Source organism: Rana temporaria, chromosome 1 (genome assembly GCF_905171775.1).
Source record: "Rana temporaria chromosome 1, aRanTem1.1, whole genome shotgun sequence".
NCBI classification, from domain to species: domain Eukaryota; kingdom Metazoa; phylum Chordata; class Amphibia; order Anura; family Ranidae; genus Rana; species Rana temporaria.
In genome coordinates this window covers 483683183-483709339 of record NC_053489.1, presented here as the reverse complement: position 1 = coordinate 483709339, position 26157 = coordinate 483683183, and the positions used below count along the sequence as shown (strand labels likewise).

Here is a 26157-nt window from a genome sequence, read left to right as displayed (position 1 = left end):
AAATGATATGGGCACCTTGGGAATTATTTGTACAGTCGGAGGAAGGTAAAAAGCTACTAGGAGAACAGGATAAAGGTTAATAGATGGAAGAAAGAGGGGAAACAGATGAGAGAGTATATCGTACAAGAGGGGAAGACAGCGGAGGAGTGGAGGGGAGGGTTGTTTCATGCTTTATTTTTTTATTTATTTATTTATTTATTTATTTATTTTTTAATTTTTCTCACTTTTTTTTTTTTTTTTCTCTTTCTCCTTCTTTCTCTTTTTCTTCTTCTCCTTGCCGGCCTGTGGATGTAGACGGCCGGGGGAGGGGAAGAGGTGAAGAAGGGGGTCGAGAGGTAGGGATAAGAGGGGAGGGAAAGAGGGGATAAAATGAGGAAGGAAGTGCTACGGGGATAATGAGGGAATTCGTCCTTTATATAGAGAATATATGGATATTTAGGGTTAAATGGAATACTCGGGGGAGTCTGTAATTTAGTTAGAAAGTAGTAAGTATTTTGTTTACTTTATCTCTCTTAGAGGATTGGATTGAAACAAGTAGTGATATAGATATTATAATCTCCTTTGGTAGTAATTTATGAACAGCAAATAGAGCCGAAGAGAGAGAAGAAATGTAATATCCATGCATATGTTGATGTATAGGACTGTGTTTAGTCTTTTTTTTTTTTTTCTATGTTTCCTGTATCACTTTCTTGCTTTGTGTTTTTTGGAAAAGAAACAAAATAAAAAGGAAAAAAAAAAAAAAGAAGTGCGCAGCAGTACCTGAATCTCCCCCACAGTGTATATATGGGCATATCTGTTCTTCACTGGTACTGGGCTGCTTTCAAACTGATCTGTAGGTGCACTGTAGAACACCTGCGGGGTTAACTGCACTTTGCCATGGACTTCTATTATTACCTGCGGGTTTTGGAGCACTTCAGAAAATGCACTACACCTGCAAGATATAATAGACGTTTATGGCAAAATGCAGCTAACCCACAGAAAAGCCGCAGGTGCACTGTGCTTCACCCTTGGTGTGGGTAAACCACAGTGCATCAGTGTGAAAGCAGTTCCATTTGGACCCCTGGTCACCTCTTGAGCCACAGATGTAAACAGACTTGTGGCCATATACCCACCTACCTCCAAATCAATCAAAAATCTAATTCAACCAAAAAAAAACAGAAGAGGGATCCGTCCCCTTCCATCTGGGCAGATCGGATCAGAGGGCCCATAGAGTAGCATGGGCAATGTAGAGTGGACATGGACCTAGTCCGCTCATTATGGCCCGCGAACAGTTACCAAGTCGCTTAAGTGGCCTTCGCTCCTCAAAAGGTTGGGCACCCCTGTCTTACCACTTGAACTTTTTTGGATGTACTTATCCAAATCCTCCCCGAACAACCGTTTCCCATGAAAGGGAAAACCAGCAATAAGCTTTTTACATGGCTACTCAGCTGACCAATGCTTCAGCCACAGAATTATACACATATGCACTAATAGGAGAGAAAGTTGTGATGCCTGATGAATAGAATCCTTGATAGCATCAAATGCAAAACACAGATCCTGGGCTTCCTCTCCTTGAGCAGGTACCACCTTAATAACCTGCCTAACCCTCGTCTTTTTTCAGGCTTGACAATACCTATTGCTGCTACTGCAAGTTGTGCTACTGAACCTGCCACGGCAAAAGAGGCCCTAAGTAAAGATTCCAGTCTTTTATCGGCTCGATCCTTAAACACCTGGACATTGTCCATTGACTGAATTTTACATGTAAGCTGTTATAAAAATCCTATTATTTCACCTGCATCTCTCATGACTTGGGTACAATATTTTCTACATTCCATTTTTTTGGAATGTAGGGTAAACAAGTCATTATCTGTTTAGGTAGGGAAATCCCCCCTCTCTGACCTCTGGGTACTAGCCACTTTTTCTAATACCTAAGGGCCCTCCTGAGTGGTACATGTGTACTTGGGGTTACCCCTTTTTCATGCAGTATGATTAATATTCTTATAAGCCAAGTTCTGAATTATTATTTGTAAGATAGTTTTTATCTTAAGTTGAACAGCCAGGCACACCGAATCTTCACAATAACTTCAAGTCCGTGACTTTGTTTTTTGTTATTTATAAGAAGGATTAGAACTTGGATGGGGTTTGGGACTTATGGGATTCCCATATGACTTCTGAACAAGCTTCAGGGACACTTCTATATACAGCTCCAATTTCTTCCTCCAGCACACACTTGCTTGGATCACAGCTGTGTCACTCTAAAAAGGATTTGTAGCAATGGCCCATTACAGGCAGATACTGGCAGCCCCTATACTTGAAAACATTGGAGTGATACAGCTAACACATTTACAGCACTTGTTTAATGTGTGAGGTTTATAGTACCATAGAGTATGTCCCTAAGGCAGGCAACCAAGCACAGGAATAGCACAATTTCTAAGATAACTTACCAATTTCAGAGTAGGAGCAGTGAGAGGTTATTTGCAAAGTAATTCTAAAGAATTTAAGGGGCAGTATGGAAACTTAGAGAGCATTTTCCAATCCTTCTTCATGCGGTAGTGAACCTGCAAAAAAAAAAAAAAAGATTTACCTGAAAACCAAGCCCTCCAGCGACACGTTGTCATCGCTAACAGGGGTTTCATCTTCACCCGATCTTCCTTCCATTTCCAGGGCAGCCAAGCCGCAATGACGTCACTCCAGCACATGCGCCCCGAAAGTCTCGGGCGCAGCTCTCTTTTTGGACGGGACACCATCCACTGAGGGCACAGTGCTCATGCACCAGTGCATGCTTAGGAGATATTTACTGTACCTACATGTAAGCCTTATTATAGGCTTATCTGTGAGTATAAATAAAAAAAAAGCCTTTGCTACCACTTTTAGTCACAGCACCCCTAAAGGTATGCATAATCTCAAGGAACTCTAGGTGAATTAAAGATTGAATCAGGCTACTCCTGATGACATCCGGGAACTGACAAACGTATAGGGGCGGGGCCTTTTAGTGACACAACTTATGCCAGTTGGAACACATGCTGGCTTCAGTTCTGATTAGAGCAGCAGCATTCCTAGGAAATAGAGTCATCAGGTCACTCAAGTGCCAAAGGGCCACCAGAGCTTGTGAGTGTAATACTTTTATGTGGATTTGAGTCATTTTATTAAAGCATAATGCACTATATTACTGTTTTTGGTTCCTCTCTCTATTAAACCTATGGGCCTAGAGTACTTGTGAACAGTGGAGATTGCAAAATAGATCAGTGATTACAAGTGCTTTTTGACTATCCTAGGTGTAGGCCTAGGTGGTCAACTGCATTTGGTGAGTGCATTTCTAAGTAGGGGCACCAGTGGTGTGGTTATGGTGGATATCACAATTTGCTTAATTTTTGTTTTGGCACTAGCATTTTGTTTGGAGTATTTCATCTTTGTACAGTATGTGTAGCTCTACATTGTAGTTTAGACAAATCTCTTGTTTTACCTTGGAATTGTAGTCTTTATATGCCGCTTATTAGAGGTAGATCTTGAATTCACAGCCTCTATGGTACCAGTAGTTCCCTGACTGAGGGTTTTGCCTAAGCCACAGTAGTTTAGGAAGTGACATCTCAGCGCGACCGGAAGTGCGGGCTGGAACGCAGGAGGCACCCGCACTTCCTGGTTGTGATACGGCGTGCGTTCCAATAGGTGCACGGGACGATTAGGAATATCCAATCTATCAGGATGCCCACTGTCTGCGGCTCCACCGCTGCCCCTGGTGACTTGCAAGGAGGAGCTGGCTTAGGGTAATGACCCTTTTTGTTTGGACCTGTATGGAGTGACTTGCGGTCCCTGGTGCCCCCCCCCCTGTCCACCTCCCTTCTTCTCTCCCCCACCCTCAAAACCGTAATAAACTTTTATTGCAGCTGATCCCGGTCTACTAGAGGGGGTTCATGGGGACATTATTTGGATATTTAAAAGGGGTGAGCTGCCACGTGTTCTATCTTTGGCCATTACATTCTGACCCACTTCCTAAGGAGTGAGACTGTGGGTGATCCTTCCCTGTGGGCGGGTGTGGTGGGCTAAGAGGGGCGGGGCCTGCTAATTGATGGCCACCTGAGATGGGGCCCTCCCTGCGCACTTGTGTGCACACATACGCACATATTTAACTGAGGACACACATGAGAGAGCTATCACCACTTAGGCTCTAAGGAAGGGGGTACGCCCCAGAAACACGCAAGCTGTCTATATGTCTGAGGTTCCACTGGCAGGTACCATGAGGTCCAGTTCCTAGCTGTCTGAAAAGCGCTTATTTCAGCTCTCATTGTGAGTAAGACCATTGTTTTTATTCTGTTTTTAATCAAATTTTAGTGGTAATGCACTAGGTCGGTGCGCCCTCCCTTCTTTTCTTTTTCTCTAGTTTTATGAACAACCTTTTTTCTGAGGAGGGCTGCACGATTATAGACTTTGCCGTGAGACTATACTACATCACCCGGGTTTGTTGAAACACCAGAGCGCAGGAGAATTTTGTTTCATTGTTTCGCTAAACCCTGACCCAGGATCAACCCAGGCCTGTCTCTCAGCCAAGCCACTTTGCCTACTCTAACAACTAACCTATTTACACTAGGGTTGTCCCGATACCGATACCAGTATCGGTATCGGGACCGATACCGAGTATTTGCGGGAGTACTCGTACTCGCGCAAATACCCCCGATACCTAAATAGAATACTTCCCCCCCCCGCCGCTGCCGCCGCATCGAAAGCCGCCGCATGGGTTAAACGCTGTGCGGGAACATCACAGCTTTCATTTGAATAGCTGTAGTGTTCCCGCGCGTATAGACACTCCCCCTTGCCCGGGATTGGATGGGTGATCTGTCCAATTCCGAGCAAGGGGGAGTGTCTATACGCGCGGGCAAAACAGCTATTCAAATGAATGCTGCGATTTTCTCCATGTGGCGGCGGCGGCAAAGGTATGGGGGACATTGCTGCCAGAGGGACATTGCTGCCAGAGGGACATTGCTGCCAGAGGGACATTGCTGCATATGTGAGGGACATGGCTAGAGGGACATGGCTAGAGGGACATGGCTGCAATATGTGGGGGGACATGGCTGCAATATGTGGGGGGGACATGGCTGCATTTGGGGACACATTTAAAAAAAGTATCGGTATTCGGTATCGGCGACTACTTGAAAAAAAGTATCGGTACTTGTACTCGGTCCTAAAAAAGTGGTATCGGGACAACCCTAATTTACACTAGCACAATAGCTAGAGGGTTCTACATATGATTTGATGAGAAGGGCCCTTTGATTTCTCTGGATTGAATTGTATTGTAGCTGCCCTCATGTTGTAAAGCGCTGCACAAACTGTTGGCAGTATATAAATCCTGTATAATATTAATGATAGAAATCAGCAGAGCTTTCCTACATTTTAGAGCTCCCCCTCAGATCTAGTGCAGCTGCTCTTGAAGTGCACTTGAAGTAAAAAATATCCACATTAATTATTATGCTACCTAAATTCATGTGTGCTATAAATTGCCTCCAGCATTGTTCCTGTTTCTTCTTGCTGGAGGCTCGAGAGCAACTGAGCATATGCAGAAGAGGGTAATGTTTTACATAACTATACCTGCAAAAGAAGCCAGCCTAAAGTTATCTAGCAGGACTTAATTTTCTGACTAAAGTTCCACTTTAAGTAATGGTTTTATGTCAACCTAACTGTGTATAGCTCTTATGTCAGAGGCTATGCTAAAGGTTTAAGAAAGAAATATGTACAATTACTGTTTTCATGCCTTATTCTTAAAGCGACTTTCCAAAAACAAAATCCAAAAAAAGCCTTCTACAATAGATCACTTGGAATACTTTCCTCTCCTCTATGGTGGGTGTATAATCTGAACTCTTTTATCCTTCAGAGCTAAATCCTCCAACAGTCTTCACATTTGACACACTTCTGTGTGTGTTGGATGCCTGGCCTGTCACTGTGACCAATGCTTACTTAATATGGCCCCTGAAATACTAATGTGCTCTGTAGTGATGTAGGGCCAGCAAATGGAACTGCAGTTCAAGGCAGGGGACATAGACATCTGACATTTATGAACATATCAAAAACAAAAAATTCTGCTGAAGGCTCTAGTTCTTAAACTCAAGAGAGTGTGAGCTCACTGCCCACCAGAAATGTAAGTATTCAGAGGCTTCTATTCATTGGGGGTATTTTTTTTCGATTTTTTATTTTATTTTTTGTGAGTAAGTCACTCTAATGATGGTTTGTATAGCCAAAAAAACATTTAAAATATATATATTTGAAATGTTTTTTTTTAGACCATATAATCAAGCAATAAAAGTGTTCCGCCTCCTCTCCTTTTTGCAAAATACGGATGCAGCGGAGAGGCTCCTTCAAGCCATATGGGAAATTATACATAGTTGAGAACTGCCAGCACACAGCTAAAGATCTATATCAAAAGCTTATTATTTTAAAATACAAGTGAATCCATGATTGACCAAGATGCTAACACGTTTCAACTGTTAAAGTCATATTCAAAGCTTGCCTTTTATATTAATATACTTTCGGTACAGATTTTTGACTGTTTGCCGGCAGATCTCAACTTCATTTCAGTTCTATTTTATGTGAACTCTCTGAAAAAAGGAATAGCCATGGAAGTTATTGCTGAAAGAAACATTAATCTACATACTGCTGAACAATCCTTAGAACTCATAAGGGTTTCTTACATGCTGACCAAACAAAGAACTATTACATCATGGATGATCCCTAGACATTGCTCTCACATTGGTCTGCTTATATATCTAGCCTGCCACAAAACAGAATTAACATTTTCTAATCCTTTTTTCTGCCTTTATTTATCATCAAATAAATATGTATTATTTAAAGATTACTTTTAACATCAGTATTTCTTTCTACAGTGTTTCGCCAGAAGGAAGAAGAGAAAAAAATATACAGCACCGGCCTCTATCAAAGTAAGTTATTTTGTTTCCTTTTATAGACCTACCAGCACATAATAGAAATAATAATAATAATAATAATATTAATAACAATAATACTATTATTATTATTATTATTATTATTATTATTATTATTATTATTAATAAACAATAAGAAATAATAAAAGAAAGAGAAAGTCTTATTTTCTAATCTGCACCTGTCAACTGGAAAGGAAATTAGTGGACATCTCTCCAATAGGGACCCAGAGATCAAATAAAGATGACAGACATTTATAACTCTCTCTACTCATTGGACATGATCGTTAGAAAATTATGTTTTTATTGCTGTCTTTGTTCCTGTTTTCACTAGAGTTGGAATTCAACTAAACTCTCTTAAAAAACACTATATACAAGATAACAAAACAAGGGTTCAGTTAGTGTTTAGGGGGCTTTATTTCCAAACTTGCTAATTAAATACTGTATGTCCCAATGAGAAATTAGAGAGGAAGTAAATTAAGAAGAAATATTCCCAGTAATCATATGGCCATTATGTATAGCATTTATAAACTCACCAGGATAATAATTAGCGTTCTAGGATCTTTCTTACTGCAGCTTGGTTTCTTTTTTATCTGTTCCTGCCTAAGCCGGCGCCATTTTTTTTGTTGCCTTCCGATTCCAGCCTCGTCTGTACTTCAGCCCTTTTCTCTCTGTCAAAGCCAGAATCTCGTGCATGTTCAGTAAGGATTAACCAAGCCTCGTTTTAGTGTACCGTTACAATGGCGATGGCCCGGCTAACCAATAAGAGCACACATGCAAATATCCTCCCTGTGTAAACCATGAATGTCCTTGTTCACACCCCCTGTGACGTAGCTGGCCACATGGGGTGTTTCAAGAAAACCAGGATCTCAAGGAATTGTGATGCCGTGGAGCTCTGCTATCAGAGGCACGACACATAGATGCATAGACTGACGTCTTGCTAAGTGTGCTGTAAGTGAGGGACAAAACACACGTGTGCGAGTGACGTGACTTTTAAAGCCACCTACATGTAAGTGATTGTAAAATACTTTAAATGCGGTACAGTTAGGCAGGGGAGTTTACAAACACTTTAAATACACTCTACATAAAAATATTTAGATAAATGCAAGCCCTTTTTTTCTGTGCCATTAGATCGGCTGTATAGGGCTGCTAGTCTGCCAATGATGCAGCAAAATCAGGAAACTCGAGAAACTCGACGAGCCAAAAAGAGAGCATGTTCTCCATTTCCTTGACGGGAATGGAGAAAATTGGCTTGTCGAGTTCCTCGAAAGCCTAACAAGGAACTTGACGAGGAAATTGATGTGTTTCGCCCGTCGAGTTTCTCGGTCGTGTGTACGAGGCTTCAGAAATGCTTCTTCTGTGTAGCTAGGGAGCCCCTAACCTTGGTATACTCTGCCTGCTACCCTTAATACAGCTCTAGGTCAGAATTCTGGACTCCTCTTCTTCTCTCAGATCAACGTAGCTCTTGACTTGAGGCGATTGTTGAGGTGGTCACAATGCCTATGGCAGGGGCAGGTCAGAACTTCAATTTGGCACCTGCTCAAATTGACTAGTTGAACAATTCCCATTGGGTAAATGCTTTAAGCCATAGCGCATACTTTGCTAGTTATATTACAGTATGCATGCAAAGATGAGCCCATTGTGACCACGCTAAATGCTGATATACAATTTCATACACTGCTGCCTCTAATGCCGCGTACACACCATCACTTTATGTGATGGAAAAAAACGACATTTTCTGTGAAGTAAAAAACGAAGTTTTTGAAACTTCAATTTTCAAAAACGACGTTGCCTACACACCATCGTTTTTTCACAATGCTCTAGCAAAGCGAGGTTACGTTCACCACTTTTTTCCATTGAAGCTCGCTTCATACCTAGCTTCTGGGCATGCGCGGGTTTAAAAACGTTGTTTTAAACATCGTTTTTTGCTACACACGGTCAATTTTTGTGAAACAAAAAACGACATTTTGAAAAATGACAAAAAAAATTGAAGCATGCTTCAATTTTTTTTGTTGTTTTTCACAAGACATAAAATGACGTTTTCCCCCACACACGGTCATTTAAATTGACGTTTTGAAAAACGTCGTTTTTTTTCATCACATAAAGTGATGGTGTGTACGCGGCATAAGAAGTTTCCAATGCTAAATCAGATCCTTTCTTGCAAACTAGGAATGAACTGTATGCCTTTCACATATCATTCTCACCTACACTTGTGTGTTCATGCAAGCCTGTGTTTTAAGCATACATACAATTTATCACTGCACTTGTTCATTTTCTTTAGTAAATTAGGCCCTATGAGTAGCCAGTTTTTGATAATACATTATCATCGTAGTCAGAATAGTGTTCTTGGAGCTCGGGCACTGAGACATCTGCACAGTTACTAAGATCCTTTTTTTGTCAACTATGTTTAAATCCAAACCACAATTGTATGTCTGCCTCCAGTATAATAGATATTCAGCGATTAAAGATGTCACTTGAAATCTCAAATGAGCAATTTTACAAGACAGCAAATGCTAAACTTGAAAAATATTCAAATGGTTGGTGACATCAAACTCTTTGTCAGTCTACACTGGTCTGACAGTTTATACACTGCTTCCAGATTTTGGCATGTTAGATCAAATAATTGAGGATTTAGCAATGTGTCTTTTACCTAATTTTTGTCCTAAAACATATACAAGTGCCACTTTTATACAGGCAAACTACGTTTATAACCTTTTAGACAAGCAAAGATGTTGGAAGTTATATCGCATGTACAGTATGAAGGCTTACAAGTAAAATAATCATTTCTAACTATGCAAATAATTTTTGCCTTTGGTTATCTTGTAGTTTCATTACCTTTTTTGCTACTAGCATCAAACTCAATGAATACAAAGGGAGACCTTAACCAGCTTTTAAGAACAGACGATTAGCAATTCAGTTTTAGAATTAATAATACATCATTCATGCATAGGTAATGTATTAGGGTGTGCACCTCAAAGCTCAGACACACATTTGTGCTTGTATGTGTACATATATATATATATATATATATATATATATATATATATATATATATATAGTGTGTATGTATATATATATATAGCAGTAGAACAGTGGACGATACATTATTTTTTTTTAAATAATAATAATTTATCATTATTATTATTATTATTTTTTACAATTTTCAGGAGCCCAACTGGTGACTGGGGGGCTTTGGTGAAATATCAGGTCTAAACAGACCTCGGATATCTCCCTTTTGAGACAGAGAAAGGGACTGAATACAGATTCCCCTGCCCCTTTCTCTGTAGCCAAACAGCAGGGGGAATCTGCGCAGCAATTGGGGATTAGGGTGTGCCCAGGCACAACTGGCACACCCTGTGCGCACGCCTATGCATTCATGTCAATGGGTTATTTTGATAATGACTTTACTGCATTTTACTGCTTTCTTAGAAAAGTTGTTAGCTTCTGCCCTTCCCCCAGTATGTTACCTTCACTAGAACAAACATTTATGTTAAATTTCATATAGAGGGACACTAGAAGATATAAGCTGGTATTATTACCTAAATATCCAGATAAAATAGCACTGTATGGGCAAGATAACCAACATAGCTTGAAACACTAGTAGGACACATATGAGAAGAAAGAGGACCCTACTTGTATCAATACAAAGAGTTATATATTTGTGGATCTTCATTTTACAAAGGAGAACAGGAGTAAAAAAAAATTGTTTAGCATAGTATTAAATCGAAAATAAAGATTAAGGGGACTTTCCACAAAAAAATGTCAAATCTCAAATAAAGCATATAAGAGCTTCTTATCTGCTTTCAGCAGTAAGCCAAAGGGGGTGGGGGGGGGGTGCAGTTAAGAGTGTAACTCTTATTTAATCTAATCTTCAGCTATTGAGATCAACAAACACACTCGTTACAGCAACTACGTTACAGAAAATACAGTAAAACTTTTGTTGTTTTAGCCTTGATCATAATAAAATATCTTTCAAATTAACAATCGGTATATATATATATATTTAGGACAGAATATACATAAACATAAAAGTGTATTAATTTGTAGTGAACCATCCATTCATGTATAAGAGATGTACAAGCTTATCTTTATGAAAAAATGCCCTCTTATACCTAAATGGATTGTTCTCTACAAGTTAATTCACGTTGGGATCCGTTAATAGCAGATACTATTATTTAAGAAGTATTGTTTCAATTGATGATGTTGTTTTAAATATCTCATGATAACCTTAAGGTCTATGCTGTGTTTTTTGTTTTTCATTATTAAACAACATTGATATCCGTGGTTTAGATAGAGCTCTATTAATGACTGTTTTCAAATTTATTTTGGTGTAGCCCCTGGCCAAAAGTTTATTATTCAGCTTGTAATAGAAAACTTTGAGTCTTTCAGTCTTAAGTATTGACTGTAAGATAAAGAATAAGCTAATGGTGAGGATGAAAGCTGGTTAAATGGAGTGCAGTATACACAGTGTTCCCCACAGTACTTTTTTGATAGCAATCATTAGCCAGCATGCCCTAGCCAGCATGCCCTTTGATTTTATTATTATTTCCACATTCAAAAATAAGATTTTTTGCTGGTTGCAGATCATAGTAAAGCTTAACCACTTAAGACCCGGACCAAAATGCAGCTAAAGGACCCGGCCAGGTTTTGCGATTCGGCACTGCATCGCTTTAACAAACAATTGCGCGGTCGTGTGGCGTGGCTCCCAAACAAAATTGGCGTCCTTTTTTTCCCACAAATAGAGCTTTCTTTTGGTGTTATTTGATCACCTCTGCGGTTTTTATTTTTTGCGCTATAAACAAAAATAGAGTGACAATTTTGAAAAAAATGCAATGTTTTTTACTTTTTGCTATAATAAATATCCCCCAAAAATATATAAAAAAAATTCCTCAGTTTAGGCCGATACGTATTCTTCCACCTATTTTTGGTAAAAAAATCGCAATAAGCGTTTATCGGTTGGTTTGCGCAAAATTTATAGCGTTTACAAAATAGGGGATAGTTTTATTGCATTTTTTAAAAAAATAATTTTTTACTACTAATGGCGGTGATCAGCGTTTTTTTTTCGTGATTGCGACATTATGGCGGACACTTCGGACAATTTTGACACATTTTTGGGACCATTGTCATTTTCACAGCAAAAAATGCATTTAAAATGCATTGTTTACTGTGGAAATGACAGTTGCAGTTTGGGAGTTAACCACAGGGGGCGCTGAAGGGGTTATGTGTGACCTAATATGTGTTTACAACTGTAGGGGGGTGTGGCTGTAGGTGTGACGTCATCGATCGAGTCTCCCTATAAAAGGGATCACACGATCGATGACGGAGCCACAGTGAAGAACGGGGAAGCCGTGTTTACATACAGCTCTCCCCGTTCTTCAGCTCCGGGGACCGATCGCGGGACTCCAGCGGCGATCGGGTCCCACGGTCACGGAGCTTCAGCCCGGGTCGCGGGAGCCATTCTGCCGACGTATATCGGCGTGAAGGGGTCCTTAAGTGGTTAAAGCTGGTATGGAATTTGGCAATTTTTTTTTTACATTTTGGTTCAGGGTTCCCCTTAATACTCATATCAGACCCAAAGGTCCTGGTAATAGACTGGGGCGGGAACCCATGCCATTTTTTCAGTGACTTTTATCTGTATTGCGGGACCCGACAATTCATTATAGCCGCGAGCAGTTTTAAATATATTTTTTCCTTTAGAAATGTTATTTTGCTGCAGGGACTGTTCTAAACAAGGGCAAAATGTGCCACTTTACAGGCATACTATAGACACCCCCCAGGTACGAAAATTTAAAGGAATACTTTTATTGTTTCCCCTTTATCATTATTAAAATCACTGCTCCTGAAAAAAACACTGTTTTCAAAACTTTGTTTTACATTAAAACATGTCCCCTGGGGCAGGACCCAGGTTCCCAAACACTTTTTTGACAATACCATGCATATAAGCCTTTAAAATTAGCATTTTTGATTTTTAATGTTAGTGTCCCATAGACTTTAACCACTTAACTACCAGCCGCCGTCAATAGACGGCGGCACGATAGCTCCATTGTTCTGACAGGACGTCATATGATGTCCTCGTCTTTTAGAGCCACTAGGGGGAGCACGCGCAACCGTCGCGTTACTGGGAACACGATGCACGTGCCCGGTGGCAGCGATGGCCGCCGGGCACCCGCGATTGCCCAGTAACTGAGCAGGACCGTGGATCTCTGTGTAAACACAGAGATCCATGTCCTGTCAGGGAGAGGAGACCGATGCTGTGTCCCTTGTACATAGGGACACAGATCGGTCACCTCCCCCAGTCAGTCCCCTCCCCCACAGTAAGAATCACTCCCAGGGTACACATTTAACTCCTTCCTCGCCCCCTAGTGTTAACCCCTCCCCTGCCAGTCACATTTATACAGTTATCACTGTATAAATGTGAATTGTCCCAAAAATGTGTCAAAAGTGTCTGATGTGTCGGCCATAATGTCGCAGTCCCAATAAAAATCGCAGATCGCCGCCATTACTAGTAAAAAAAGAATAATAAAAAAATAATTATGTCCCCTATTTTGTAGGCGCTATAACTTTTGCGCAAACCAGTCACTATACGCTTATTGCGATTTTTTTTTTACCAAAAATATGAAGAAGAATATCGGCCTAAACTGAGAAAGAAAAAGGTTTTTTAAAAAAAAATTGGGATATTTATTATAGCAAAAAGTAAAAAAATATTGTGTTTTTTTTCAAAATTGTCACTTTATTTTTGTTTATTGCACAAAAAATAAAAACCGCAGAGGCAATTAAATACCTCCAAAAGAAAGCTCTATTTGTGGGAAAAAAAGGACGTCAATTTTGTTTGGGAGCCACGTCGCACGACCGCGCAATTGTCAGTTAAACCGACGCAGTGCCGGAAGCTGAAATTTCGCCTGGGCAGGAAAGGGGTATATGTGCCCAGTAGGCAAGTGGTTAATGGGGTTTCCGTGGCTTTCGAATTTTCCCTGAACTCAGCATATTGTTCGGTGTTCACCAGAACACCCAAACAACCAAAGTTCGGCCCGAACTTATGCTCGGGCCAAACCGTTCGCCCATCCCCAGGTACAGGTTAGCATTGGGTTAGGTTACAACACATTCACATTGCCACTTCCTGCACATAGAGGTAATGGGACCACCCAAACTAATGCTGTCATACAAAATGAACTCCAACGCTCCCAAAATGAAAGCATTGTCCATTGCTTGTCCTCCTTTTTTTTTAAAACCCACAGTGATGAAAGACGTAAGAAAGTAACTAACAGCAATTAGGGTAGTGCAGGGCAAATATTTAACATACTGAGTTTTCTTGCAAGGAAAAGTAACATTTGTATAGTGTGTGACATGTCTACTGCTTCTTAATCCTGAACCTTATTGTATTTATTGTATTTACTGCAGGCAGAGTACAAGTGACAAAGAACGATGTTCATGTTACACAGCAACCTTACCTACCTAGCGGGCAAGATGAGCTGATATTGTTACAAGAAAAAGTGAAGATGGGAATTATCACCATGGATGAAGCAATTAAAAAATTCCAGCAGTGGCAGACTGAAAAGAGTGGTCTGGATCTCCTTCAACAGGTAAAAAAGATAGGATTTAATTGGTGATGTAAGAAAGGGCAATAAGTGGTACAACACAGAGAGAAGATGTATTCAAAATAAAATGCAGAACTGAATATACTACATATTTCTTTTACACATCTTTGTCTCGATTAATAGATTTATAATGCCACAATTATCATGCACTATTTTAATAACTAGTTAACGGATAGAAATACTTTCTTAGGCATCAGTATACACTATAATGAGACCATTGTACAAATATATTAAACATCTGTGTTCTATTTCTGTCTTTTTAGAAAAAATTGCAGCAACTCCGTGACAATATTATTGGAGATAAACCAGACGATGGTAAGCCTGACATAGATATAGATAGATAGATAGATAGATAGATAGATAGATAGATAGATAGATAGATAGATAGTGTGACAGGAAGTCAGGTAAATCTGGGGGTGTTGTCACAGACGGGAGATACATTTCTGCCTTGTTTAGAAAATTCACCAATTACTATCAGGTGTCGGCTGCAGAGGTAGCCAGAAAGGTTTAAGGACGTTGGATAGCTTCAGCTGTTCAGAATGGAAAAATTAAGGCCTCTATAAGTTGTCCAGAGGATTACTACTGAATGCTGCATCCTGAGGCTTGTTGAGTTAAGGAGAGCAGTGAGCTGAGGAAGACTTCTGAAGGTACCTAACAACAGAAAATGTGTCCCCTTTCCCCAGAGACGCACAGACTTTCCACCCCAAGACCAGACCCTCCCCACCTATAGGTAAGACTGCATCAAGGGATGGGGGTGGAGAGAGGGACCAAAGAACAACTAGAGGTATTATCGGGACCACTGCTAGTGGTTGGCGAGAGCGGCCTGGAAGACCCATCCCACAAGAGAGGACCAAAAGGTTGATTTGTTACCATTCCTGGGAAGAGGGACATGTAGCAGCGGTTTGCCCAGCGGTTGATGAACCCATGTAGTGTGACTTTCTGACAAAGAGACGACAGTCCCTTTTTGCAACCACATGCACTGCAGTAAAGAGGAATGAGAAACCTTTATGTAGAATGTGCTTAGATGGTAAAGATATTGTGGTATTGTTGGATTCAGGTAGCCTGGTCACCTTATTGAAAAGTGATCTAGTGGTGGGAAAAACCTTACATCCTAGGAAAATGGCTGTAGTTTGTATACATGGGGACACTCGAGAATATCCGGTGACTACTGTTTCCTTTGAAACCTCCCTCGGTAACTTGTGTGACCAAGTAGGTCTAGTTCCCCGACTGCCACATGACGCCATTGTGGGAAGGGATTTCCCAAAGTTCTGGGAACTGTGAGGATTCTCCTGAGTTTCCGTTCTCAGTCTTAGCAGGGGAAACACCTGTCCCTAGGGAGGAGCCGGCTACCTCAGAAGAGGAACAGCGGCCGGTTTGATGACCTTGAGGTGCACAGAGAAAATTTTATCACACAGCAAAAATATCAACAACCACTTCACCTTCAGAAGTCTTCCTCAGCTCACTGCTCTCCTTAACTCAGTGTTTCTCAATTCCAGTCCTCAGGCCCCCCCAACAGGTCAGGTTTTCAGGATTTCCCTCAGATGAAAAGGCTGTGGTGATTACTAAGGCAGTGAAACTGATCAAATCACCTGTGCAAAATAATGGAAATCCTGAAAACCTGACCTGTTGGGGGGGCCTGAGGACTGGAATTGAGAAACACTGCCTTAACTCAACAAGCCTCAGGATGCAGCATTCAGTAGTAATCCTCAGGACAACTTATAGAGGCCTTATTTTTTCCATTCTGAACAGCTGAAGCTATCCAACATCCTTAAACCTTTCTGGCTACCTCTGCAGCCGACACCTGATAGTAATTGGGGAATTTTCTAAACAAGGCAGAAATGTATCTCCCGTCTGTGACAACACCCCCAGATTTACCTGACTTCCTGTCACAATAGATAGATAGATGGATAGATAGATTTAGATAGATATAGATAGGTACATCCATCTACAGGCATACCCCACTTTTAAGTACACAATGGGGTTACTAAAGCTGGAAAGACCAAAATCGGGCTCACTTTTGCAAAAAAAAATCAATGAGCTTCCAGGTTTTATTACCAGGCTTAATTGAACAAGCTGGGGTTAGAAGCTCATTGGTTTCTATGCAGAAGTGAGCCTGATTGTGCGCTTTCCAGCTTTAGTAAATAAATCCCATTGTGTGATTAAATGTGGGGTATGCCTGTATAGATGGATAGATATAGATAGATATACACTAGGGGCAGATCCTCAAAAAATTTACGCCGGCGTATCTCTTGATACGCCGCGTAATTTTAAATTTTGCGCGTTGTATCTTTGTTTTGGTATCCACAAAACAAGATACGACGACATCTGTGTTAGATCCGACAGGCGTACGTCTTCGTACGCCGTCGGATCTTAGATGCAATTTTTCGGCGTCCGCTAGGTGGCGTTCCCGTCGTAATCCGCGTCGAGTATGCAAATGAGTTATTTCCGACAATCCACGAACGTACGATTGGCCGTCGCATTTTTTTATGTTGTTTCCGTTTGGCTTTTTCCGGCATATAGTTAAAGCTGCTATATGGTGGCGTACTCAATGTTAAGTATGGCCGTCGTTCCCGCGTCTAATTTTGAAAATTTTACGTTGTTTGCGTAAGTCGTCCGTGAATGGGCCTGGACGCCATTTACGTCCACGTTGAAAACAATGACGTCCTTGCGACGTCATTTGGAGCAATGCACCCTGGGAGTTTTTACAGACGGCGCATGCGCAGTTCGTTCGGTGCGGGGACGCGCTTCATTTAAATGAAACACGTCCCCTACCCACACAATTTGAATTCCGCACCCTTACGCCGCGAAAGATACACTACGCCGCCGTAACTTACGGCGCAAATTCGTTGAGGATTCAAACCAAAGCCAAGTAAGTTACAGCGGCGTAGCGTATCTTACATCTGCGCCGGGCACAGCGTATGTATGTCGATCTGCCCCTATCTATATATAAATAGATCTATATATATATGTATATGTTATTATACTTCATGTATTAAAGTTGAACTTTAAGCAGTTAAAAAACCTGTGCAGTTATGTATTCAATGAGAATCATTAAATCTATTTTAAATGTAACTATTTAAATGTAAATTCCTGAATTTGATTTAGTATAAATCTTTTCTTAAAATCTGTGTAGAAGATCGCAAAATGAGAAATTGAGGGGCAGCCCTGGGTACCAGTTTCTTGTGCTGCATTGACATGTGCTAATAGAAGATAAATGTGATGCTACTCCTTCACTGTCCAATGACAGTCTTGGGGCAAGAAGGTGACCCAGCTGTATTGCTTTACTGCAGTACAGAACAGTCAGGCCACAAACTTTCCTCTGTTGTCTGGAAGAACTGTAAATATCTCAAGAATGGATTGACAGAAATACAAAACCTTTTGCAGGTAGAACAGCTTCTTTATTTGTACTGCATTTCAGTTATGTAGTTAGCTGTTTGACTGTAGTTCAGCTTTTAAATACATTCTGCATTGGAAAAAAAAAAATCAATTTTTCACCCATGGTTATTTTTGTTTCTCATTTTCCCTTTTTTAACAGATAAACTGACTATTGTTCATCAGCCAAGTCGTAAGTCTCTGAAACACTAATAAAAACAATCCATTAATAACTGTTATTATTACAGATTGCTACTGAAAATATAACTTAAAATATATTTGTAAGGATCTTGCTTTAATGTATACATTTTGAAAGGCATACCAGTTGCATACATGCAGTAGAACTATTCAGTAATTGCTGAACTGACAGTATACAGAGTTTAGCTTTTATTCTCAAAGCCTAATTACAAAAAGCTGACATCGCGGCTCCAGTCACTCACAGCACCGGAGCCGCGATACCAGTAAGACACGCTGAGGCAACAAGTTAGCTCCCTCGGCGTGGACCAGGTGAAATACCGACGCCTCGTTCTAAGGTAAGTATTTCATAATGATAAGTGTCAGCGGGTATACAACCGCTTTAAGCTGCTAGGATGAACATTAGATATAGGGGTTAGCTTACTAAAAACTCCTGGGCTGTTCACTTTGCAAGGAAATTTACATATAGCTTAGTGAATGAGGCAAAGCTCTGTTGACTTTCACTATCCAATTATGTTTCCTTGATTGTAACTGAGTATTCTTTTGCAAAGTGAAAAAAGCTTCCCACAGTGTTTATCCATGACACATTTAATAAATTAACCCCCCAAATTATTTTTGAGCTTCTTTGTTGTGATTCTTACTCATTAATAAGAATACCCCAATCTCCAGAAAGAAGAAGCTACCACTGACCCCAATGTGGAATATTAGAGTGTTACAAGTATCTGTAGGTGCTCTATAGGAAGGGCCAGAGCCGCCTTAACTTTTTGGGGAGACTGAAGACCTTTACCATCTGCTGGACGATGCTGAAGAAGTTTTTTGAGTCCGTGGTGGGCAGCGCTCTCCTGTATGCAGTGGTGTGCTGGGGAAGCAGGCTTAGGGTATCCAACACCAACAGACTCAACAAACTGATTCGCAAGGCCAGTGATGTTGTTGTATTGGAATTGGAGTGTTTAACAACAGTGCTGGAGAGGAAAATGTTGTTCAAGGTACGGTCAATCTTGGACAACTCCTCTTACCCACTCCAAAATACGCTGGTCAGTCTGCGGAATACCATCAATGACAGATTGTTACAACCACGATGCACCACAGAGCGACACAGGAAATAATTTTTGCCTGTGGCCATCAAGTTATATAATTCTTCTCTGTAGGGGCTGGAGGTGAAGATTTAATTCTGTTTTTTGATCAGGATTTTATATTGTTTTTATCGTATGTTGGTATTATGTTAATTATTATTTGGGGTAATATTAGAGAAAGTTGTGTATTATTTGCATTGGGTAGTTCGATTTTCTCTTATTTGAATCTGTGTTATGCATTCTATGTTGTTTTTTATTTTTAGTGTAGTTTTAATTTGTTTTATTTGAGGCTAATGGCTGCTATTGGTTTTGTTGTGTTTTTGTATCTTGTTATGTTCATTGTTGTGATCTTGAGATGTCTTTGTTGAGTGTGGCTGTGTCTCAACAATTTTCCAATTTCCCTTTAGGGATTAATAAAGTATTCTGTATTTTGTGTATTCTGTATTACTATTTGGAAATATTGTGTTATGGACTTTCTGACATAACTTTGAAAGATGTATTAGTTAATTGCAGTGTTAGGTATGTGGTTTAATAAATAATATCAACAGCAGACCAGTTTGTTTTCCAATCCCTATTTTCTTTGATTGATCAGAAGCATCTATGTTATCTCTGGGGAGGATCTCAGGCCTCCAGAAAGATTAAGAAGGCAGCAGATGCCTTACAATCTGTAAATATTCTATGTATTTCAATATAAAACCTAATAAATCATGAGGATTGAAGAATTTTATTCTTTGGAGATTGCTGTCACTGAATCATATATGACAAAAGATCAATTTACTCACATTTCCATATTCAATCATGGTGTTAAAAACACAAAGCTTTTTTGCATGAAGCATTTCATGTAAGCTGAAAGGTCTGTGAACATGTTAATGACAGTGACACCACTGAAATAGCCAGAATTTATAAATGTTCCCTTATAACTTAAAGGAAAACTATAATTGCTTTCGGTTATGGTTTAAGTTTATAAGTATAGCAATGGCTGTTTTATACATTTTTGATTTATTCAAAATCTTTTTTTTGTTGTTTTATACTGTACATATTGTAAACAAAAGCAGACTATGAACTGTTTGTTTCAGAATTTCTTCCCCTGATAAAACTTCTATATACAGCAAGAGGAGGGGGCAGAATTGAATTTCAATATGATTAAGTTGTGTGTGTGAATTGGAGCTTGAGTTATTGAGCTCTGCAATCAGGTATGACTAGTCAAGCAAATGAAGGGAGCACATTGCCTCACGTATTGTCTGAAAATTAAATTATTAAATATTAAAATGCAGTATTTTATATTCTTACAAATAAAAAATGTTTTTAGTCCTGTCAAGGAAAAAGAGAAAAATATGTGTCAGCCAATTTACAGTCCATTTAAATGTCCAAGTTTTCTAAAACATAAAATTATTTTTATTTATATGTTGAGAGTATAGCAAAAAATGTGTACATGAGTAAGAAATCGAGACCTCTGAGATAATTCTCATTTAATAATGCATGGAGAATACTTTGCAACATTCAGCTATTTTCCTGTCCAGCAATTTTTACTGAAGGACATTGCTGTCACTCTCTCTCCAGACCCTTCTCATAATGAAATACACTAAAACTGACTTCTTCTAATAAAATATTTGAATTGTTCTATCTGTGCTTATATACAATATGTTGATCAATGTTTTTTTTTTATGTATGTTCATTTGTTTTTTAGATTTAGTAGGCCAAACATTCAGGGTCTAGCTAAGGTGCTGAGTGTATATACACTATAATTGTGATCCTCACTCTGATGCCGCGTACACATGATCGGTCAAACCGATCAGAACGGTCTGAGGGACCATTTTCATCGGACCAAACCGATCGTGTGTGGGCCCCATCGGTTATTTAACCATAGGTTAAAAAAAAACAATCTTGTTTTAAATTTAACCGATGGATACCTAACCGATATAAATAAACTGATCGTTAGTAGGCACAACCATCGGTTAAAAATCCATGCATGCTCAGAATCAAGTCGACGCAGGCTTGGAAGCATTGAACTTTGTTTTTTTCAGCATGTCGTTGTGTTTTACGTCACCGCGTTCTGACGCGATCGTTTTTTTAACCGATGGTGTGTAGGCATGACTGACCATCAGTCAGCTTCATCGGTTAACCGATGAAAACGGTCCGTCAGACCGTTCTCATCGGATGGACCGATCATGTGTACGCGGCATGAGTTTCATCCACGTATGTACTCATGATCCACATATCTCTAGTTTTAAATTCAGTGTACAATATTCTTACTTAAAAAATAACCTCAGATTCCGCAGCCAAATTTTTCCACTATTTACTTTACATGGGCTGAGAAAATGGGGCACCAAGACAACCATGTTTTTGTAGCAAACAGAGATGTATAAAACAGTATGTGAAAGGGATTGCCTTCAATTTCACTAATTTATCCAGAGAAGATATCTGGGATATATGTGATCAGGCAACCTATGGCATGACCCAAGACATTTGGCTATTTCAGTGCTACCAGTAAAGTTTATAATCTGCTGCAATTTCTTTTAAAGTAAATCTAAAGCCCAAACATTTTCTTTCTTATTTCAAAAATAGTTGTGAATAGTTAGAATCCCTGCCATGTTTTTATTGCTGTCTGAGTCCACACTAGGGAGATTCACTCTCTCTCTATATGCCCTATTGACCACTGTTACCAGTACATAAATCCATCATTTTTATTTTTCACCAGAACAGAAATAGAAGGTTAATCTTTCAATGTGAATACCAATGTCTAACATGCCTTCCATGCATCTTGTTGTGACTACAGGACAGGGTGTAAGGAGGGGTAGGCATTTTAATACTTTACTACACTATACAAAAGGACTCAAAAGTTGGCTTTAGGTATACTACAACAATCACAGCACAAATATTTGAAGAGGTTGCTTTCAAGTCACTATATGTCTCCTGTAAATTTGTCCACTATTAAGCACCAAACGACTAAATAAAAACACAAATGCATTAAATAATACCTTAATTGTGAGAAGCTAAACATGCTACTAAGTAATGTGGTTGACCTAACTGTTTAGAGTTAGTTAAAAATCATAGCTGTCCAATACCCTAGTTTGGTAATCTGAGTGCCTGTGTAAGAATCAATGTAGTCAAGCGGATCTTTTTTATGTATTTAGAAGCCAATGTGGCACTGTGACTGTCTCCTGCAGAATTAAATCAACGTATTAATTATGCTGTAATTAAGTAATATAATATATTTTATTTACATGTATTTATATTTACTTTAGCAATCTCTGCAAAGCAGAGAGCAACTTATGGAATGTTCGATAACAGCATTTATCAGAAGGCACGTCCAGCAGTAGTAAGTGTACCCTTCTTATATCTAATACATTTTAGTAAACTGTATTTCTTAAAACAGTATAATGTAATGAATCCTTCTTTGCCATATTTGTTTCAAGCTCATCATTGCTGTGCTACCCAGTTAAATATGGTGCTTTAATTCCTAACTACAATTGCCACTTTGACCAATCTACGATCTCAAGAAAGTGAAATCCTGCATTCAATCTCCTCACTGTTGAATTTTGAAATAACCATTTCTTGCAGTGTTTATGATTTTGACCTTTTTTGGTGTTTAAGGGGCCAAACGTTTCACTTTCTTCTTTGATCCTGTTGATGAGATGTGTAGCACTACCCCCGGAGGAGCTGCTGGTTTGTTTTGGGTCTACGCTCTGTGGTCAACCCCTGAGAGTGGCTCAAAACCCTCCCCTGGCACAACTGGTAAAAATGGGAGTTGTGGACCCCAATAATTCGTTGGAGGGCACAATATCCCGTTACACTGCAACAAATTATGTGTGAATTAATTGTTACCTTAAACTGAATGGATGCTGCAATATGACAAGTAGACTGGACACAGATTTCAGTTTAACCAAAAGGGGGTACTTTACTGGCAAAAATAAGGTGAAGAACAAAGGGATAAGACAGTAGTAAACTGCTCGCAGAGCCCTGCAGAGTCAGCAACAATAACAACAAATAGGTGTAAGTTAAACTACAGTGTCATACAGACCAGACCAGTGCAAGCACACAGCAAGGGGACTCCCTCAATAAGGTATTCGCATTGAAGCACCCCCTTGCCAAGCCTCACCCAGCTCTCTCTCTCTCTCTATTAACAATACTGTACAGTAGAATAAACTTAATCAGAGAATATGAAAATGGATATCCAGAAAATTCAACAACTAAATAGACAGTCTTTAAGTGGTATACCTAACTAACGTGGTTTGGTTGATCAGACCAAACCCCAGTTCAAATTGTCCCAAGAGTCCGTGCACTGATACGTAGGCATGTGTTGGCGCCCAAGGGATAATTTGTAATCCAAGGGTGATAATAAACAAACTGAGGAAAAGGCCCCAAATAATGGTAACATGCTGGCAAATGTGGATGGTCCACCCTCCAATAACACAGTCAATAGGTCTTGGGCAGGTGTCCGTCTCACCCAACTGATTCAGGCCTTGTGCTTCTGTGGCACTCCGTCCACAATCTCCACCCATCTGATCGCTCCGTCAGAGGTTCCGTCTCTCCTTCTCAAAGGCGCTCCGCCCATGCGTATGTAGGCCTCAGCTGCGGCCTACTCCCCGTGGAGACACTTCTGGCAGTGTCCTCCTGGGTTGAAGAAGCGGTCCAGAGAGAGCGTGCCAAGTAAGTCCTCTCTCTTAAATTACCTCCCCCAGCAGGCCGTGCGGAAGGCAAGGCATTCTGGGATTGTACAGTTGCTCTCTGGGTAATATAGTCTATAACAGGCCAGGGCAAATGGAGTCTCTTCTCTCCCTGTACTCAATTCCCCAACATTCCCTGCGGTACCAGAACAAAATGTAAACAACAGGTGGCTCTAACTCATCTCAGCCACTGGAGGGAGCTGAGATCCTTCACGATCAGCAATAGCAGTCTTTTATATCACTTTAAAAAGGGTGATATCCCGCTACAGATGTTTTAAGAAATCTTAATTTTCTGGGAGGTGGGTTATGTCATCAGTGAATCAAAGATTATTGATGTTCCTTCCTCCAGTCTTTACTTCAATTTTTGATTCTTCAATCTTTATCTTTCACTTGATCATTTCCTCATACAGGTGTAACAAGAAGTGGGAAACAATGCAATCTTGCCATTGGGTTCTATCTTGAACTTATCAGTGTCCCCATATGGTGTTCGAACAGTGGCTTCTTGTGAAGGATATACTTTTAATTAAAGTAAAGGATCTTAAACAAACATACATTTTGTATTTGTTCAAGCAATGTAACCTATGTTTATTATTGTGCGCCCTTCTCCACCTAATAAAGTATGGCTCCAAGCACCTATACAAAACTTCTCCAGTGATCCATTACTCCTTGGTGGTATCGTCTAAAGCACCAATGTTATGCAATACACAATCAGACAATTAAACAAGACGGCCCGGATTCACATACATCGGCGCATATTTATGCCACCGTAGCGTATCTTTTTTACGCTACGCCGGCGCAGCGCACAGAGGCAAGCAATGGATTCACACAGCACTCGCTCCCACTTGCTGTTAAAGATACGCTGGGCTTACTCGGCGTAAGCCAGCGTGGGTGGAAGTGGGCGTGAGCCATGCTAATGAGGCATGACCCAATGCAAATGATGGGCCAAGCGTCATAGAAGTACTTAAAACGAACGGCGCATGCGCTGTCCCGTGGACGCATCCCAGTGCACATGCGCAGAATCACGTCGGAACTACTCCCTAAGATACGACGGATCACTGTCTACGACGTGAACCTACGCCCCCAGCCCAATTCACGTACTAAATAAACTACGTAAAATACGACGGGTCTGTTCCCTGGTCCATACCTTTGCATGAGTTGCGCCTCCTATATGGGGAATAACTTTACGCCGGACGTACAACTTACGCAAACCGCGTATATCATGCATCGGGCGCAACTACGTTTGTGAATCTGCGTATCTCCCTCATTTGCATATGTGCATAGAAAATCAATGGGAGCGGCAAATGCACCCAGCGTAAATATGCGCCCACAATACGTCGGTCGGATGAAGCCTATTTTCAGGCGTATCTCAGTTTAAGGGCACGGCGCATACTAACACTTACGCGGCGTATCTGGAGATACGTCGGCGTAAGTGCTTTGTGAATCCGGGCCGACATGTTCAATATAACAGATCTCTGAGTCTATGACATTTTGGACATGAAAGCTGAAATATCAGCTGTATATAAAGAAAATAAATTAAAGAAGACTGATGAAAGAAAAATGGTATATTCAAAAATCCCCCACAAAAACCTAGTCTATTACAAGACATGCATTTATTACTTTATTGGAAAAACACTTAAAAACAAAACAAATATATTTTTCTCTTGTGAATCTCCTCTAATTTATTATTCCAAAATTTGTCTAGGTCTTCTTATATGAAGTTGTCTCAGACGTATGCCTTTGGAAAATATTTTTTTAGAATTATATAGAATTATACAAATTAAAAAAGCACATTCAAAAAGTTATTGTTAATTAATTGTGTTCAAGCTAAGTCTATCTATCTATCTATCTATCTATCTATCTATCTATCTATCTATCTATCTATCTATCTATCTATCTATCTATCATTAAAATAATAATAATAATATTTTTTACAGCAAAATTCCAATATTATATACTGTTCTTATAATGGACCATGTACAATAGTACTGTCTTCGACTTCTGTTTTAATATTACCTGCTTTCATTTAAGAGATAATGGGACCCACAGAACTAGCATGGGAACATTATTCAGTACTGCTGAGAGGCAGAAAATTCTACTACATACAGTATATTGTAACATTGCTCTGTAACACTAGTCAGAATGTTCCTGGTTCTTTCAGGACCCTAGCATGACCCTGTATACCAGTGTTTCTCAACTCCAGCCCTCAACAGGTCATGTTTTCAGGCTTTCTATGAATTTGCACAGGTGATTTGATCAGATTCACTGCCTTAGTAATTACCACAGCCGTTTCATCTGAGGGAAATCCTGAAAACATGACCTGTTGGGGCGCCTTGAGGACTGGAGTTGAGAAACA

General features: G+C 40.0%; 1 protein-coding gene across 1 annotated transcript in view; it reads left to right on the top strand.

Moving 5' to 3' along the window:
- Window positions 1-26157, top strand: part of BANK1 (B cell scaffold protein with ankyrin repeats 1) — a 421880-nt gene that overhangs the window by 390289 nt on the left and 5434 nt on the right. Inside the window, exons 14-18 of the mRNA XM_040329952.1 lie at window positions 6849-6902; window positions 14301-14482; window positions 14761-14812; window positions 18033-18062; window positions 22383-22456. Coding sequence (XP_040185886.1) covers window positions 6849-6902; window positions 14301-14482; window positions 14761-14812; window positions 18033-18062; window positions 22383-22456 — 392 coding nt within the window. The remainder of the gene's footprint in view (window positions 1-6848; window positions 6903-14300; window positions 14483-14760; window positions 14813-18032; window positions 18063-22382; window positions 22457-26157) is intronic.